This window comes from Lacerta agilis, chromosome 1 (assembly GCF_009819535.1).
Source record: "Lacerta agilis isolate rLacAgi1 chromosome 1, rLacAgi1.pri, whole genome shotgun sequence".
NCBI lineage: Eukaryota > Metazoa > Chordata > Lepidosauria > Squamata > Lacertidae > Lacerta > Lacerta agilis.
In genome coordinates, this window is record NC_046312.1 from 82,916,606 (window position 1) to 82,931,064 (window position 14,459).

General features: G+C 50.1%; 1 protein-coding gene across 5 annotated transcripts in view; it reads right to left on the reverse strand.

The window, feature by feature from the left end:
- Positions 1-14,459, reverse strand: part of SPEG (striated muscle enriched protein kinase) — a 122,043-nt gene that overhangs the window by 9,483 nt on the left and 98,101 nt on the right. For all 5 annotated transcript variants that reach the window (XM_033160073.1, XM_033160062.1, XM_033160103.1 and 2 more), the window contains 10 exons: positions 14,116-14,288; positions 12,235-12,261; positions 11,728-11,880; positions 6,497-6,539; positions 6,132-6,200; positions 3,468-5,685; positions 2,842-2,997; positions 2,017-2,133; positions 1,292-1,459; positions 577-699 (listed from right to left, as the gene is read on the reverse strand). In XM_033160073.1, the coding sequence (XP_033015964.1) occupies positions 577-699; positions 1,292-1,459; positions 2,017-2,133; positions 2,842-2,997; positions 3,468-5,685; positions 6,132-6,200; positions 6,497-6,539; positions 11,728-11,880; positions 12,235-12,261; positions 14,116-14,288 (3,247 nt within the window). The remainder of the gene's footprint in view (positions 1-576; positions 700-1,291; positions 1,460-2,016; positions 2,134-2,841; positions 2,998-3,467; positions 5,686-6,131; positions 6,201-6,496; positions 6,540-11,727; positions 11,881-12,234; positions 12,262-14,115; positions 14,289-14,459) is intronic.

A 14,459-nucleotide genomic window follows, 5' to 3' on the forward strand; every position in this document is an offset into this window, starting at 1 on the left:
CACCATCCTGGCTACTCAATTCTGCACCAGCTGAAGTTTCTGAACCTTTCCCGGAATCAGCTCCATGTAGGGCGTGCATCAAATCTGCTAATCTGGATTATGTTACCAAAACATGTGTGACAGGGGCCGGATATTGCCTCCAGGGGGCTCACTGGTAAAGGTTGTGCCTTGCATGAAGATTGAATCAAGTCTTGAAAACACCCATCTCTACAGAAAGGTGATAAACTCCGCATCTTGTCCTCAGATCTGGGCTGAATCTGTAACTGAACTGCATATAATGCAAGAGGATGGGGAAGGGAGACTACTGGGAAGCAATACTTTTCGGTCTTGATGTACCACCAGCTGTTTGGGAATGGGCAGGCAACTAAAGGAGTAGGAATGAGAAGATGACTGCGAGTTGCACTGTAGCCTTATTAGAAGGATACAAAATCCTGCACCTGCGACCATGGAGGTGGTGGATATGGAGCCCCAGAAGGTCCACACAGAACCAAGGGAATGCATGTGATGACTAGAGCCTCTGCAAAGGAAAGGGCAGAAAGCAGCTGGCAATATTTTCCACATCCCAGCAGTTCATACCATCCATCTTCCGCTCCAGCGTGTACGTGCAGGGTGCCTGAGTATCTGCTGGCCTCCATAGTACCAGGACTGTGTTCCTGTACTTCTGGGGGATTTCTGGGGTGCCTGGTCTCCCAGGAATCTCTGTTAGGAACAGGTTTGAGAAAAGAGAAATGAATGGGAGAGCATGAGATAGTAACCTATGAGATATGGGATGGAAGGATCTGTTGATTTAGTTTCTCACAGTTTCTTAAATTCAATTCTCCACATTTTGCAGGAATTTGTGGATTTTTTTTAAAAAAAAACAACACCTCATGTACCATCATTTTAGTACAAATTTCTCCTGATAAATTTCTGCATGCATTTTTTTTAAAAAAAACTAAGGTACATGCGTGTTCTGGACCATGGGGTCACAAAGAGTCAGACACGACTGAACAACTGAACAACAACATGTATTTACACAAATATCTTCATTTTTATGCATATATTCCTATAATACATGTATTTTTGTAAACATTATTTGGTTGGAGAACTGCACTTCAAAATTCAGATGAGTGTGAATGTAAAGGGAGAGCTGTTTCAGAATACAGGTAGGTGAATTTGGCAGATTCAGTTGTCAATGCACACTGAATCATATTTCTCTTCAATTGCTACATGAGACATATCGCTGCAATAGGCTCATAGATGTTTGGTTGGGGTGGTGGGAAACCACAGGGCACTCTTTTTCTATCCTTACTTGCTACAGCCAGGGTGCAGGAACTGGTGGCAGTGCCCAGCGCATTGGTAGCGTTGCATTCATACAAGCCTGCATCCTTCTTGGAGACTTTGGAGATGGTGAGCAGCTGGCGGCCATCTTTACATGCCACAATGTTGAGAACACCCTCTGATACCAGGGCATGCTTATCTGCAGAGGACAAGAAAACTGATCCATACAACCACTCTAGGTATATCAATATCGCACAATGCCTTACATCCTCCTCCTGTAGCTTGTGCTCTAATGCGTCTTTGCCACAGAGTTCATACTCAGTTACTCAAACACGTGAGCTTCATCAGAAGTCAGAGCACCTCTTTTCCTGGCTGAACCCAAGGGGTCCCTATCCCAACAGAGTTCGGCACTTCTCAGTTCCAAGACAATGTAACCATTTGGATGGCAACCAGTGCAAGGATACACAATTTGCACCGTGGTGATGCAGGGGTATAGAGCTAGGTCTATCTGCATGGACACCCAAATGGCAGCTCAGTTCTGGGCTTGACCTCTCCTGGTTTTGTGGCTCAACCTGTCTTGGGTGGCATTGCATCATGGCTCTTTGGTAGGATACCTGTTAGGAGTCACACACTGGGAAACAACTCAGCAGGTATCAGGCTCCACCTTTCTGATCTTGAGAGTCAAGAAGCTACAGTATATTGCTTGTTCCAGCCCTAACATGCAGACACACACGCTCCTCGTGTCACAATGCTTACCTTTCATCCACAGTATGCGAGGGGCAGGGCTGGCTGCAGGAAGGCAGCAGAGTTGCACTGCCTCTCCCTCCAGCAATACCTGGTCCTTCAATTTTATGTGGAAAACTGGAGGGAAGTCTGCGTTGGACAAAGAATAAAAGGGGTAAATCCAAGGCTCCTTCCAAATACCAGATAGATGGTGCTAAAAGGCTTGGCAGGAATTCCATCCCCAGCATAGAAATGATCCCCTGTAACAGGGTTGGGGAAACCCCAGGTCTGGGGGCCAATTGCAGCTCCACGGGACTCTCTTCCTGGCCCTCAGAATTCTGTACAGCCAATGCCTCTCTCCACAGGCTCCACCCCTTCTTCCCAGGCTCCACCCCTCACGGGTCCTGCTCCATTATTTCCTTGAGTGTTTTTGCCTAGCTGGAATGTGTCCCTGAATGGTAATAATGCCTCTTGCTTGCCTAGTCATTTAGAGGTGTGAGGAGTAACCTCTGACTTTTGCATGACTGGAATTTGGCCTGCTCTAAAGAGTCCCACCTGTTCTTCCACTCTGTTTTGCCCCTGGCTGTGCCCACCACTGACAAGCAGCCCACGTGGGAATGTGGCCCTCCGGCTGAAAAAGGTTTCCCACCCCTGCCCTATAGAGTGGAGTGGAGAAGACTCAAGTTCAGTCCTTTGCCATCACGTTTCCTTAGAACGGCCCACTCTAATTGCCCTGGCAGCTGGAACTTTCTAGCACAGCTGAACAGGTGAGAGCAACTCAGGCTTCCATTGGCCAACCACACCAGGCTGAATTTATCTCAATGGCAGCACTGGCCCCACATTCCTTCATAGGCATACCTGACTCGCTGAGCACATAGGGTTGACTCATAATGACAACACCGTCCCCTCTCAGGCTGGCAGGAATGTTGGGCTGCGAAGCAACCTTGTCTTTCTTGGATCTGGACAAGCTCCAGCGTTCCCAGCGAGAACCGCGCCGCTGGCTCTCACCAGGACCTGTGAAAATGACAGATATGGGTGGGCTCTTTCTTGTGCAAGCCAAGAGAATTCCGGGAAATGGTTGGGGGGGGGCTGTTTGACACAGTGCTTGCTTCTACTGGATGTGTGGTGTGCTCAGAGCAGGATTAGTCACTCTCAGATCACACATACTCCTCCACCTCAGCCGTGTTAGCATCCTCTAAATTATCCAACTTATTATTCTCTCTTTTTTCTCTCTTCCTTGATCCCTAGTTCCTCCAGCATTTGCCTGGAACTTGTACCACAACCAAAAAAGTGTCCAACAAGTTGGTGGAACTACAATTTGTAAGCCTCACTCCCTTCCCCACATTAAAAGTCATACAGCACTTATAAAGGATGCCTTTAAACATGCCCAGAGGAGCCACGATCCCTCAACGGAGAAACATCAACCACAACACACACACACACACACTTTCCCAGTTGGGAAATGGTTGTAGACCATTGCTCACCGCTGCCTGTGGATGTGTCAGACTGGAAGGACTCTGTGGAAGGGACACTTGCAGACTGGGCTGCCAGCTGGTTCTGCGGGATACCCACTTGACGCAGGTTTTCCCCCTCAGAAGTCGCACGGCGCAGGTGAGAGAGGAAAGGAGCTCTCTTCTCGGGCTGCCTGACGCGGTCACCGCCAGCAGCAGCTGCCTGGTCTTCCTCGCCACGTTGTGAGTGGCTGCGCAGATGCGTGGAGAGGCGCCCCATGGTGGTCCCGATCTTCCTGCGCACAGCCATGACGGGCGACTCGCTGGAGCCAGGCTCCGACTGCTGGCTGTCCGAGTCCTTTTTGTCCTTGGAAGCCAGGCTCCCAGATAGCCTCGCTCCCCCTCCTGCCTCCTCCTTGGCCTTCCTCCTCTCGACAGGAGGTGTGCGTCGGAGTCGCAGCGACATCCTGCGAATGAAGCCGCCCTCCTTCTCCACTTCATGCAGGTCCTGCACGGAACGAGAGCGCTCACCCAGGTGTCGAGAGACCCCAGACTTGGACAGCTCCAGCGGGGCACCCACAGGACCTGGCCGGTAGATGCCCTCTTCCCGAGGCCTGGCCAGCTGCCGCTCCTCAGACCTGGAGAGCAGCTTGCGGCCCCTGCTGAGGGAGCCTTCCCTGCCTCTCTTGAATTTGGCCTCAAAGACCTCTTCAGAGTCAATGTCCAGGATGTGCTCAGCACTGGAGGAGCGAACCTGCGGGGAGGGTTCCTTGCTGGGGGTCTGTGCGGCCTTCTTGGCAAAGGCAGCAGTGTTGTGGGACTGTGTTGGAAAGGTTTGAGGTATACCTTCTGAGGCAGCCGCAGAAGGTTCTGCGGCCTCCCTGTGAGGGACCTGGGATGACTCGCCAGCCAGGGTCTGCATGACATCAGCGTAGGCTGAACGCTTGGGGGCCGAGCTGCCTGGGGTGGGTGAGATGGGTGTGCGGGTTGTCACTTCCCTTGGAGAGCCTGTGGCTTTCGCAGCTTCTGGAGTGTCAGGTTTGGACAATCTCGCTGACGGCTTTTCCTCAGTTCCCCTGGCAGTTGGTCTCCTCAAGCTAGCCCTGCCAATGGGCTTTGTTCCCGCCTCCACCTCAGGGGTAGGCGGCTTGGAGGGAACCTCGTGTGGCGTGTGGGGCCTGGATTCATTCAGAGCAGAGAGGGACGGCGTCTCTTTCAGCCTCTGGACTTCAGCCTGGGCTAAGGGGATTTCCAGCGGTGCTCCAGAGCGGCGGTGCAGAGTGACAGGCTCCCCGTCGCCTTGGCTGAAAGAGCTGCTCTTTTGCAGGAGGCGCCCCTCAGGGGGCATGTGCTGCGGAGCCGTTTCACTGGAGGCTGCGCGCACCATCTTGTGCCCGGGGGGCAGCTGCTTCTCCAGCCTGGGAGGCCTCAAGCCCTTTTTCTCAAGGCCGAGGGTCTCCAGCAGCGGCCCCCGCAAGCCGCTCAGCTTGCCGTCCACGGGGCTGCCGTGCAGCAGGCGCTGCCGCATGACCTCCAGGCGCTGGGTGTATTCTTCCTCTGGCAGTCCGCCCTTCCTGCGGTACAACGTGCCAGGGCTGGGACTCCGACGGGGCAGCTCCATGGAGGCTGCTTTGGTCAGGCGTTTGCGCGAGTGGGGCTCCGCTTCATCCGAGGGGAGGCTAAGCAACAGGGCGCTATCGGCAGAGCTGCCGCGGCGCAACTCCCCCTTACGCGAGGCTTTGTCAGATGCTTCTGGGGAATCCAGGCTGGAGCCTTTCTTCAGGGCCTTCCTGGGGTACTCTGGCCTTTTCTGGGCCTCGCGAGCCTCCTCGTCGGAAGAGCCAGGCTCCTCAGCCTCTGTGGAGCGCTTCCGTGGCAACGTGCCCTTCTGCCTCCTGAAAGAGAGCTCTGCTTCTTCCTTTCTCTTGGGATCCACCACAGCTCCCTGTCCCTCATCATCCTGCCACTCCATCAATGTGCCCTCTTCATCTGCTGGAGCCCCTTCAGGCCCGAGAGGCTCATCATCTGTTGGGATCTCGGTGAGGGACATGCGGGAGCCGGAAAATTCAGGCTGATGGGGCATGGGAATGTAGGGCAACTCCTCTGGGTCATCAGAATCCGAAGAGGAGGACAATACCGAAGTCTCCTTGAGGAGGCGAGGCACAGCAATGGACAAGTGGCTGGATGTGTCCTCTAGGAGCTCAGGAATAGGCCGTGGCACCATGTTGCACTTGTAGCTGATCTGGGAGCGCTGGGGAAAGAAAGCACATGCTGAGAGAAGAATGGGATGGAGCTCCAGCAAAGGCCCAGAGAGCCTCTGTTCCACCCACACCTCATTTCACAGGCTTGGCTGCCCACCCTCCTGATGAGGCCAGACTGTAGCTCCCATCATCCCTGACCATTGGACACGTTGGTTGACCAACAACATCTGAAGAGCACCATGGAAAACTGTCAGGGGCCACATCTAGCAACTGGCAGGGTCATATGCACACACAGTTGCACACAGACACTCACAATTACACACACCCCACTTGTGCTCCATGGCAGCATTTTCTGCACAATGGTGTCCACCTTCTCATCCACCCCCTCCTTGATTTTGCCGCTGGAGGGAATTCACAACCGCAAACCAACCAATCAATAAATTGCCAGCACGCTGACAGCTACCAAGGTGTTTTCTGTCTCCGATACCAAGTTTACCTGCCATTTCCGGCGAGATATGAAGAGCTTGAGATGATCTGTACTGATGCTCTTGCCCTTGGCTAATGTCTGAAAGGAAGGGTGGAAGCAGGCAGGGTCAGAAGAACAGAAGCAGACCCCTGTAGCCGGGTCAAACCAAAGGCCTATGTAGTCCGGCCTGTTTCCCACAGTGCCCAAAGAGATGCCTCTGGCTCAGGCAGCTGGAAAGAGTTGCTTTTGCTCCCTGCATGTGTGGCAGAAGGCTTTGCTTGAAGGAACCTCTCCCACTTTGAGCTACCAAGATTTTCTCCTGCCTAGAGAAAGGCACCACCACCCAACATGGGCCCCACTTCTCTCTCTAAAGAGGCATCAGCAAATGGACTTACCTTGAACCAGGGGTGTTCCAGGGTCTGATCTGCATTGGGTCTCCTGGGAAGGAAAACAAGAACGAGTCAATATGTAGATACAGCATTCACTAGCATAGAGGAAAGCTGCAGCTAAAGCCCACACACCCCACACTTCCACACACTGCTCCTCAGCATGTCCTCTTCCTTTCCTTCTGCTTCCTCCAGCCCACCTCCAATCACTCTCCTCTCTCCCACCAAAAGCAGAACGGTTTCCTCTGATTGCCTGCCTTCCAATGCTCCCTCTTCCCAGGCTTGAATCAAAGGACTGTGAGAGCATTTCCTTGCTTTCTAGAACAGCTAACAAACCTCACAGCTTAAAAAGAGTGGGATCACTCTTGCACAATCACCTTGTTCCCCCCCCCCCCCAAGAGGTAGGATTAAAATACATTACATAAATAAATAATACACTATTCCTGCTTGCTACTATAGTAGACATGGAAGTCGGGGTGAGAGGATCACATGGGTAATCAAAGCTTTTTGGTGGGGTGGGGGCTGTCCCCAAGCATTGTGTGTCTTTGGGCTCCTTCAGACAACCTGTTTACTGTTATCCTGATTTGCTTACACAAAACTTACACAGACAGAGGTTATGCCATGTCTGGTTTTCATTGAGCATTCGTTCCGATTTGTTTGTGGGGAGGTTATACAACAATGATCATTCATCCTCATTTGCTAGTTTGGGGTTCCTGTTGGGATACCGTATATACGTGAGTATAAGCCGACGCAAATATAAGCCGAGGCACCTAATTTGACCACAAAAAACTGGGAAAACTTATTGACTTACGTATAAGCCGAGGGTGGGAAATGCAGCAGCTACTGGTAAATTTCAAAAATAAAAATAAATACCAATAAAAGGCTTGGAAAGAAAGGGTCTCTTACAGGGAGGGCTCAGGGGGTAAGGGGGCATATTGTGGGTACATTTCAGGGGGCAAGGGGAATATTCTGGAATGGATTAAGGGGGAAGGGGGCAGATTCTGGGAAGGTTTCAGGGTGGGTGGGGCATATTTAGGGAGGGCATGAGAGGCAAGGGGGCATATTCTGGGAAAGTTTCAGGGTGGGCAGTTTCTAGGGTGGGCAGAGCTGGGATGGGCAGGGGTTAAGAGGGAAGGCTTGGAAAGAAAGGGTCTCTTTACAGGGAGGGCTCAGGGGGAGGGGGCATATTCAGGGAGGAATTAAGGGGGGAGATTCTGGAATGGATTAAGGGGAAAGGGGGTTGATTCTGGGAATGTTTCAGGGGTGGTTGGGGCATATTTAGGGAGGGCATCAAGGGCAAGGGGGCATATTCTGGGAAAGTTTCAGGGTGGGTAGTTTCTAGGGTGGGCAGAGCTGGGATGGGGGAAGGGGTTAAGAGGGAAGGCTTGGAAAGAAAGGGTCTCTTTACAGGGAGGGCTCAGGGGGAGGGGGCATATTCAGGGAGGAATTAAGGGAGCAGATTCTTGTAAGGTTTCAGGGGTTGATAGTTTCAGGGTGGGCAGTTTCTATGGTGGACTGAGCTGGGATGGGATGGGGGCAAAAGCAACAGGCTCTCTGGGGCTGAGCCGGCTCGCGCGCCTGCTCGTCCTCCTCCTGCTCCTGCTGCCCCTGTCGCTACCTCTGTTCCCCTTCGGGGAGAAGGGACGGGAGGAGGAGGAGGAGGCGATCCTCGGCATCGGAGAGGAAAAACATCGAGGAGCACTTTCTCCCCACTTTTCCCTCCCCGATGCCTTCCGCAGAGCAGGCACAGGATCATAGAGTCTCAGCGCAGTTTCTACAGTGGGCAGAGCTGGGATGGGCAGGGGTAGAGCAGGCACAGGATCATAGAGTCTCAGCGCAGTTTCTACAGTGGGCAGAGCTGGGATGGGCAGGGGTTAAGAGGGAAGGCTTGGAAAGAAAGGTCTCTTTACAGGGAGGGGGCATATTCAGGGAGGAATTAAGGGGGGAAGTTTCTGGGAAGGTTTCGGGGGTGGGTAGTTTCAGGGTGGGCAGTTTCTTTTTATAAGAATTTATTAGCATTTTTCTATAACAACATATACCCACACCCACACCTACAATTAAACAAATGCAAAACAAATAAAACAAATACAAACAATGTCAAGTTATCTTACTGCATCTTTCTAAAAAAAAAAAAATTTCTATTTCCATATCTTGACTATGACTTCCCCTGCCTTTTCACCTTCGATTTTATATCCTTAATCTACTTTATAACCATTTCTCCTGAGAAAAGAAAAGAAAATTAAATTCAATTGTATAATTACATTCAATTTATATCTTCAACATTTTGCTAAGAATACATCGTCATAATAATACCTCGTCGTAATTCTTCTTCACTTATTCTTATCGATTTCTTATCTTAATCTACATCTTAATCTTAATCCATAAACTTAATCCACTAAAATTCACTTTGCTTATACTCCACCTCACAGATCTTCACAAATCATTCACATCAAGTCTATCTCTTCTATCCTTAAGACCACTGCTAATAACATAAAAACTTGAAATATCTCCTTTCATGTTCGAATAAAAAATATAAAAAGAAATATTGTTGACAGTATTCGCCCTCCGATTTCAATTTACCATAACAGGCTACTTTAAATTTTACTTAATGCTTCACCCCACACCCCCTCTGTCCATTATTCTTCTTCTGTTGGCATCAGCACTGAACTTCCATGTAGCTTCCCTCTCCAAACGTCCACAGATCCAGGCACAGTCCAAACCTCTCCTTGCCACGAGTTCAGGGGTGTCCATCTCATCATCCCTCAGCTTCTTCGGTTCTTTGTAGCATTCCTTTTCTTCTTGTAAATACCTTAATTCTCTGTCCCTGGCCCCCGAGCTCACACCTCGGGGACTGGATATAAAAAATCTTGACGTCGCCTTGGGGCTGCCACCCCCAAAAAGCGAATTTCTTCTCCGAAGTAGCTCACTCATTTCTCTCCATCTTTCCATCCACCCTCTCAGCTCCTTGGCAAGGCTTTCTTCCAAAGTGTCAAAAGTTTTAAAAGCCTCCTCTGTGGGCAATTGGTTCCATTTCAGACCCCCACACAAGACTTTGACTTTTCTACAAAGCAGTTCCACCTTCAAGGCAGTGAGTCTCTGTTCATCTGTTAGTCCAGAGTTCAATACCAGTTCAAGGACGAAGCCCAACATACTGGCAGAGGAGGAGGAAGTGGGTATCATATTTCTACTCCTGCCTCTTTGTTCGTCGCCATTTTCCTGAGCTGGAGCACAAATACCGCAACTTTAAATGGAGATATTTTCCTCTAGTTAACTTCCCCAAAAAAGAGATTGCCAGTCTCATGTGTCAATTTTAAATACTTTGTAACCAGTTCTGTAGCAGTAGTCACTCAAATTGGTTAGTTTGAGCTCGAAGGGAGGGAGGCAGGCTGCCTTTCTCCTTCCCCCCGGATCGTTCCGAAAACACGAATTCTAATCAGATTCTTTACTCACGACCACCGGGTTCCTTTAGCTCCATTCTTCAAAGGTAGAACTTAGACGCTCACCGCGGGCTTTGTCGCCGCATTTGCATCCCGGTTGGGGCATGTCCCCGAAGCCCGGCTCCGTTTTCCCTTCACCCCCACTCCCCCTTTACAGGGGGGGCGAGGGAAGGGTTCGGAGCCTCCGCGGGCGCTGCCGGGGAGCCCAGGGTGCGGGACGCTCTTCCCGCACCCCAACCGGAGCCCCGCTTTGCGGTAGCGGGGCTCCTAACCCCCGGGATGGACAGGGCGCTTCGGACCCGAAGCAGCCCTCGACCACCCGGCGATTGCGTCGCCGCCGGAAGTCAGGGTGGGCAGTTTCTATGGCGGACTGAGCTGGGATGGGATGGGGGCAAAAGCAACAGGCTCTCTGGGGCTGAGCCGGCTCGCGCGCCTGCTCGATACTTGTCCTCCTCCTGCTCCCGCTGCCCCGTCGCTACCTCTGTTCCCCTTGGGGAGAAGGGACGGGAGGAGGAGGAGGAGGAGGCGATCCTCGCGCAGAGCAGGCACAGGAGGAGGGATCAGAGAGCAGGCACAGATGGGGGATCGGCAGGGCAGGGGAGACAAGCAGCAAGAAAGGATCCCTTTCTTGCCGCTTGTCCCTTTGCAGCCGCCCGCATCACTTGAGTATAAGCCGAGGGCGGCTTTTTCAGCCCAAAAAATGGGCTGAAAAAGTCGGCTTATACTCACGTATATACGGTATTTGTACATGCCGGGCTGCAAAAGCAACAGCGAGGCCGGTGTAACGTGTCTGTTTTTATCCTGTGAGAAAGCCAGCAGTCCTATCTGCTTTCTCACACATGTGATGTTATTATTGTACTTTACTTTCAGTTATGGCTCGAGAGATGCTAGACGCTCTTATGCACAGCTCTGAGTATCTGAGCTGGCTAGCAGACACATATTCTGCATTTACCTATAATAAATAGTTTAGCCTAATCAATGGCTTGTGTGTGTTGTTCTTCACACTGGAGAGCAATCGCATATTGAATGTGCCACCGGTCTCGCGTAGCCGGGAATGTGCACAAGGCTTTGTTCCAGGTTCGGGGCAGTCTCACAACTGACCCCGGGCGGGATATTTACCAACAGTTCCTACATCTCCTTAACCATTCATTCGTCTCACACTTTCCAGTGCATTTCTCTGCATTTTTCCTAAGTGCAAAAGGTGTGTTAAAGTGGATGTAGTGCATGGTGGCACCTTTGGGCAGATGTTTTATTGTGTGTGTGTATGTTCTGCAATATGTTCTTGGCACAATAATAGTCCATTAGAGATTTATTTTGGTTACCTTTGACTTCTGTAATGCTTCCTCTATGCTATCACATTATTGCCACTGTAGGGGCTATAAGGCTACAAAGGCTGAACAAAAGTATACCAGAATCCTTGTGGTATAAAAAGTTGCAGGATTTCAGCAGGAAGCCACAGGATCACGTGCGGCCACCATCATCATCAACACACAATAAAAAGGATGCCTGGAGGGGCCCTAGAGCATAATTTTCTCACTGCAAAGCCCTGGCAGCCTGCTGGTGGCTTACCCAGGTAGGGGAGGCCTGGAACTCTCTTTGGCCCTCACTCTAAGGTGGCTTTTCTTTCTGTGCCTCTGGACACATAGTTTTCCCTTTCTCAGAGAAGGAATAATTATAGTTGTTCTTCCCCTCTCTCTGCCATGGGGGCGGGGAGTATGTGTGTGGGGAGTCCCCTTTGCATCCCACACAGGTATGCCTCTATCTAAATCCTCAGGGAGACCCTTAATATACCCTATTACTTACAGGCGATCATTAACCAGCACTTTGATAACAAAGCCTTTAGCCTCTCTTGTCAGTCCTGTGAACATACTCTCCTCAAAAGCCACGTTGTAGTTGCGGATGTTCATGAGTGTGGTCTTGTCGTTCTCACCCACGAATGGGGAGATCCCTGTGAGACTGAGAGAGGGAATAGTCAGAAAATCATTGGCTGGCAGGCTTGGGGCAAGCTTTCTGGGTTTCCCATGCCCTTGCATGCAAGGATGTAGTGATGGGATGAGGAAATTTACTGGGGTAGTTTTTGAAGGTTCCCCAAGCCATAATTCACACCCTGGAGACAGTAGAGCATGGCTCTCTGGAGAGCTGAATGGGAACACTATGTCAAAGCATATTGGTGGAATTATCTGCTTCCAGGACATGGAAGAGCCCTGGTCTTTCTCATTGTGCCTTCTCTTTACCATAATATGGGAGAACTGCAAGGTAGATGGGAAGAACCTGAACAGTCTTAGCATAGTCCTCCAACCTGAGGCTTACCATAGATATGTGATTACTCCCACTGGCCTGTAAAGAAAGAACAGACAATATTTCAGTGCTTTGACAGGACATCTCTAGGAGGAGTTAAGTTATATGATCCAGGTGGTACCTATACTTGGTGATCTTAAGGATAGATAGATAGATAGATAGATAGATAGATAGATAGATAGATAGATATTAAATGGGATGGTGGTATCAGCGGTTGAGCTGGTTGATGTTCTTTCCAACTCAATGATTCTGTGATTGTAAGAACAAAATAAAATAAAAAATTCCTTCCAGTAGCACCTTAGAGACCAACTAAGTTTGTTCTTGGTATGAGCTTTCGTGTGCATGCACACTTCTTCAGATACACTGAAATGGAAGTCACCAGACTCTAAGGTCTCTAAGGTGCTACTGGAAGGAATTTTTTACTTTATTTTGTTTTGACTATGGCAGACCAACACGGCTACCTACCTGTAACTGTGATTGTAAGGTTAGGGTCTGGACAACCGAAGGGCTGTTTCAGTTGTCAGATAAGGTGTGGTGACTTTGTTCTGCAAAATAGATGGTCAAGTACAAGTGATCTGTTTCTACAGGAGCTAAAGGCTGGAAGACCCCTCTTCCAGAAGAGAGCCTTTTGGGAAGCAGGCTTACCTTCCCTCTCCCAGCTGTGGAATGTGCTAACTCATATGCCTCTGTTTTTGCTCTCTGCAAGAATACCATGTTGCTGGCGGCCCCCCTAATCTGATGAGGGAGAAGCATCTGCTGGAGTGTGTTTAATGCTGTGAAACTCCACCTATGTTCAACTTGTACTGTATGCATGTGAAAATAAACCATATATCACAAAACAAAAGCAAGCCTTCAGAAATCAAGTTTATGACACACTCCTGGAGCCTTGGGATGCATGTAACAATAGATACTGTATATACTTGAGTATAAGCCTAGTTTTTCAGCACATTTTTTGCGCTGAAAAAGCTGCCCTCGGCTTATACACGAGTGAGGCGGGCACTCACTCCACTTTCTCTCCACTTGTGCCGCCGCTGTCCGCTCACCCCAGTCAACCATTCCTTAAGAAGCGTACAAGAACAGCGGTTCTTTACTCTCCCCAGGCAGCTTGTTCCATTCCTGAACTGCTCGCATAAATGCAAACTTGGCAAAGGAGGAAGAGGAAGGAGCAGCCCAAAGGACTGCTTTCGGGCTGCTCGTTCCTCCTCCTCCTCCTCCACAGCGGCAAAGGTGAATCGGCTTATACTTGAGTCAATAAGCTTTCCCAGGTTTTGTAGGAAAATTAGGTGCCTCGGTTTATATTCGGGTCGGCTTATACTCGGGTATATACGGTAGATTAGATTAGCCCCTGGCTAGCAAACGGTATGGCTCCATGATCAGGGAGCCCAGAGCACCAGGCCATTCTAGGGTCTGCAGTGTTTGGATTTGTAAGGGGTCTTCAAGAGGTCGGGATCCAACTTAAGGTTGAAACAAATGCACTACAGTAGAATGGGCAATAATGAGCCAGTGCATCATGCTCACACTCCCAAAGTAAGACACAAAAAAGGGTTTTGCACTGTTCTTAAGGGGAAACAGCATGGGTAATCTGCAAGAGTCAAGGCAAAACAAGCTGCAACCCTGACACCTCTCCTGTGCTGACTCTGCCCCATGCAAACCAGCAATGGCAAGCCCAGGTCCAATTGAGTTTGTTCTTCCAATAGGCATCCCACAATCCCAGAAAAGTCTTCTGGGCTACAGGTTAAGCAAGGGTCTATTCCAGTAATTCCTCCTCCCTGAAATTGCCCAATACTCAAGCTCAGGAATTCCCCTTTAGCTTTTAATTTCTCCTTTCTGGTGCTCATTTCAGGGATGTGTGTGCACAGACATACATCATATTGTGCAGGTGCATCTGTTTACCAAACATCGGTGACACCGGAGACTGGACTCTGGCTGACAATCTCAGGGCCCACAAATTCGGGGGTGCCATACTTGCAGTACTGCAGCTCATCCGGAATCAGCTCTTGGGCATTGCCGAAGTCACAGATTCGCACCTGATCGCTGCCGGGTTCAGCCAGCAGCAAGTTTTCAGGCTGTGGGAAAGGAAAGTGGAGAGGTATTAAGGAGGTGCCCTGAGAAAAAGCTGCTAGGTAAGAAAAACAATTCACAACAGTGAAATGTGCAGCACTGTGACAGATACCATATATTGCGGCGTATAAGACGACTGAGCGTATAAGACGACCCCCAACTTTTCCAGTTAAAAT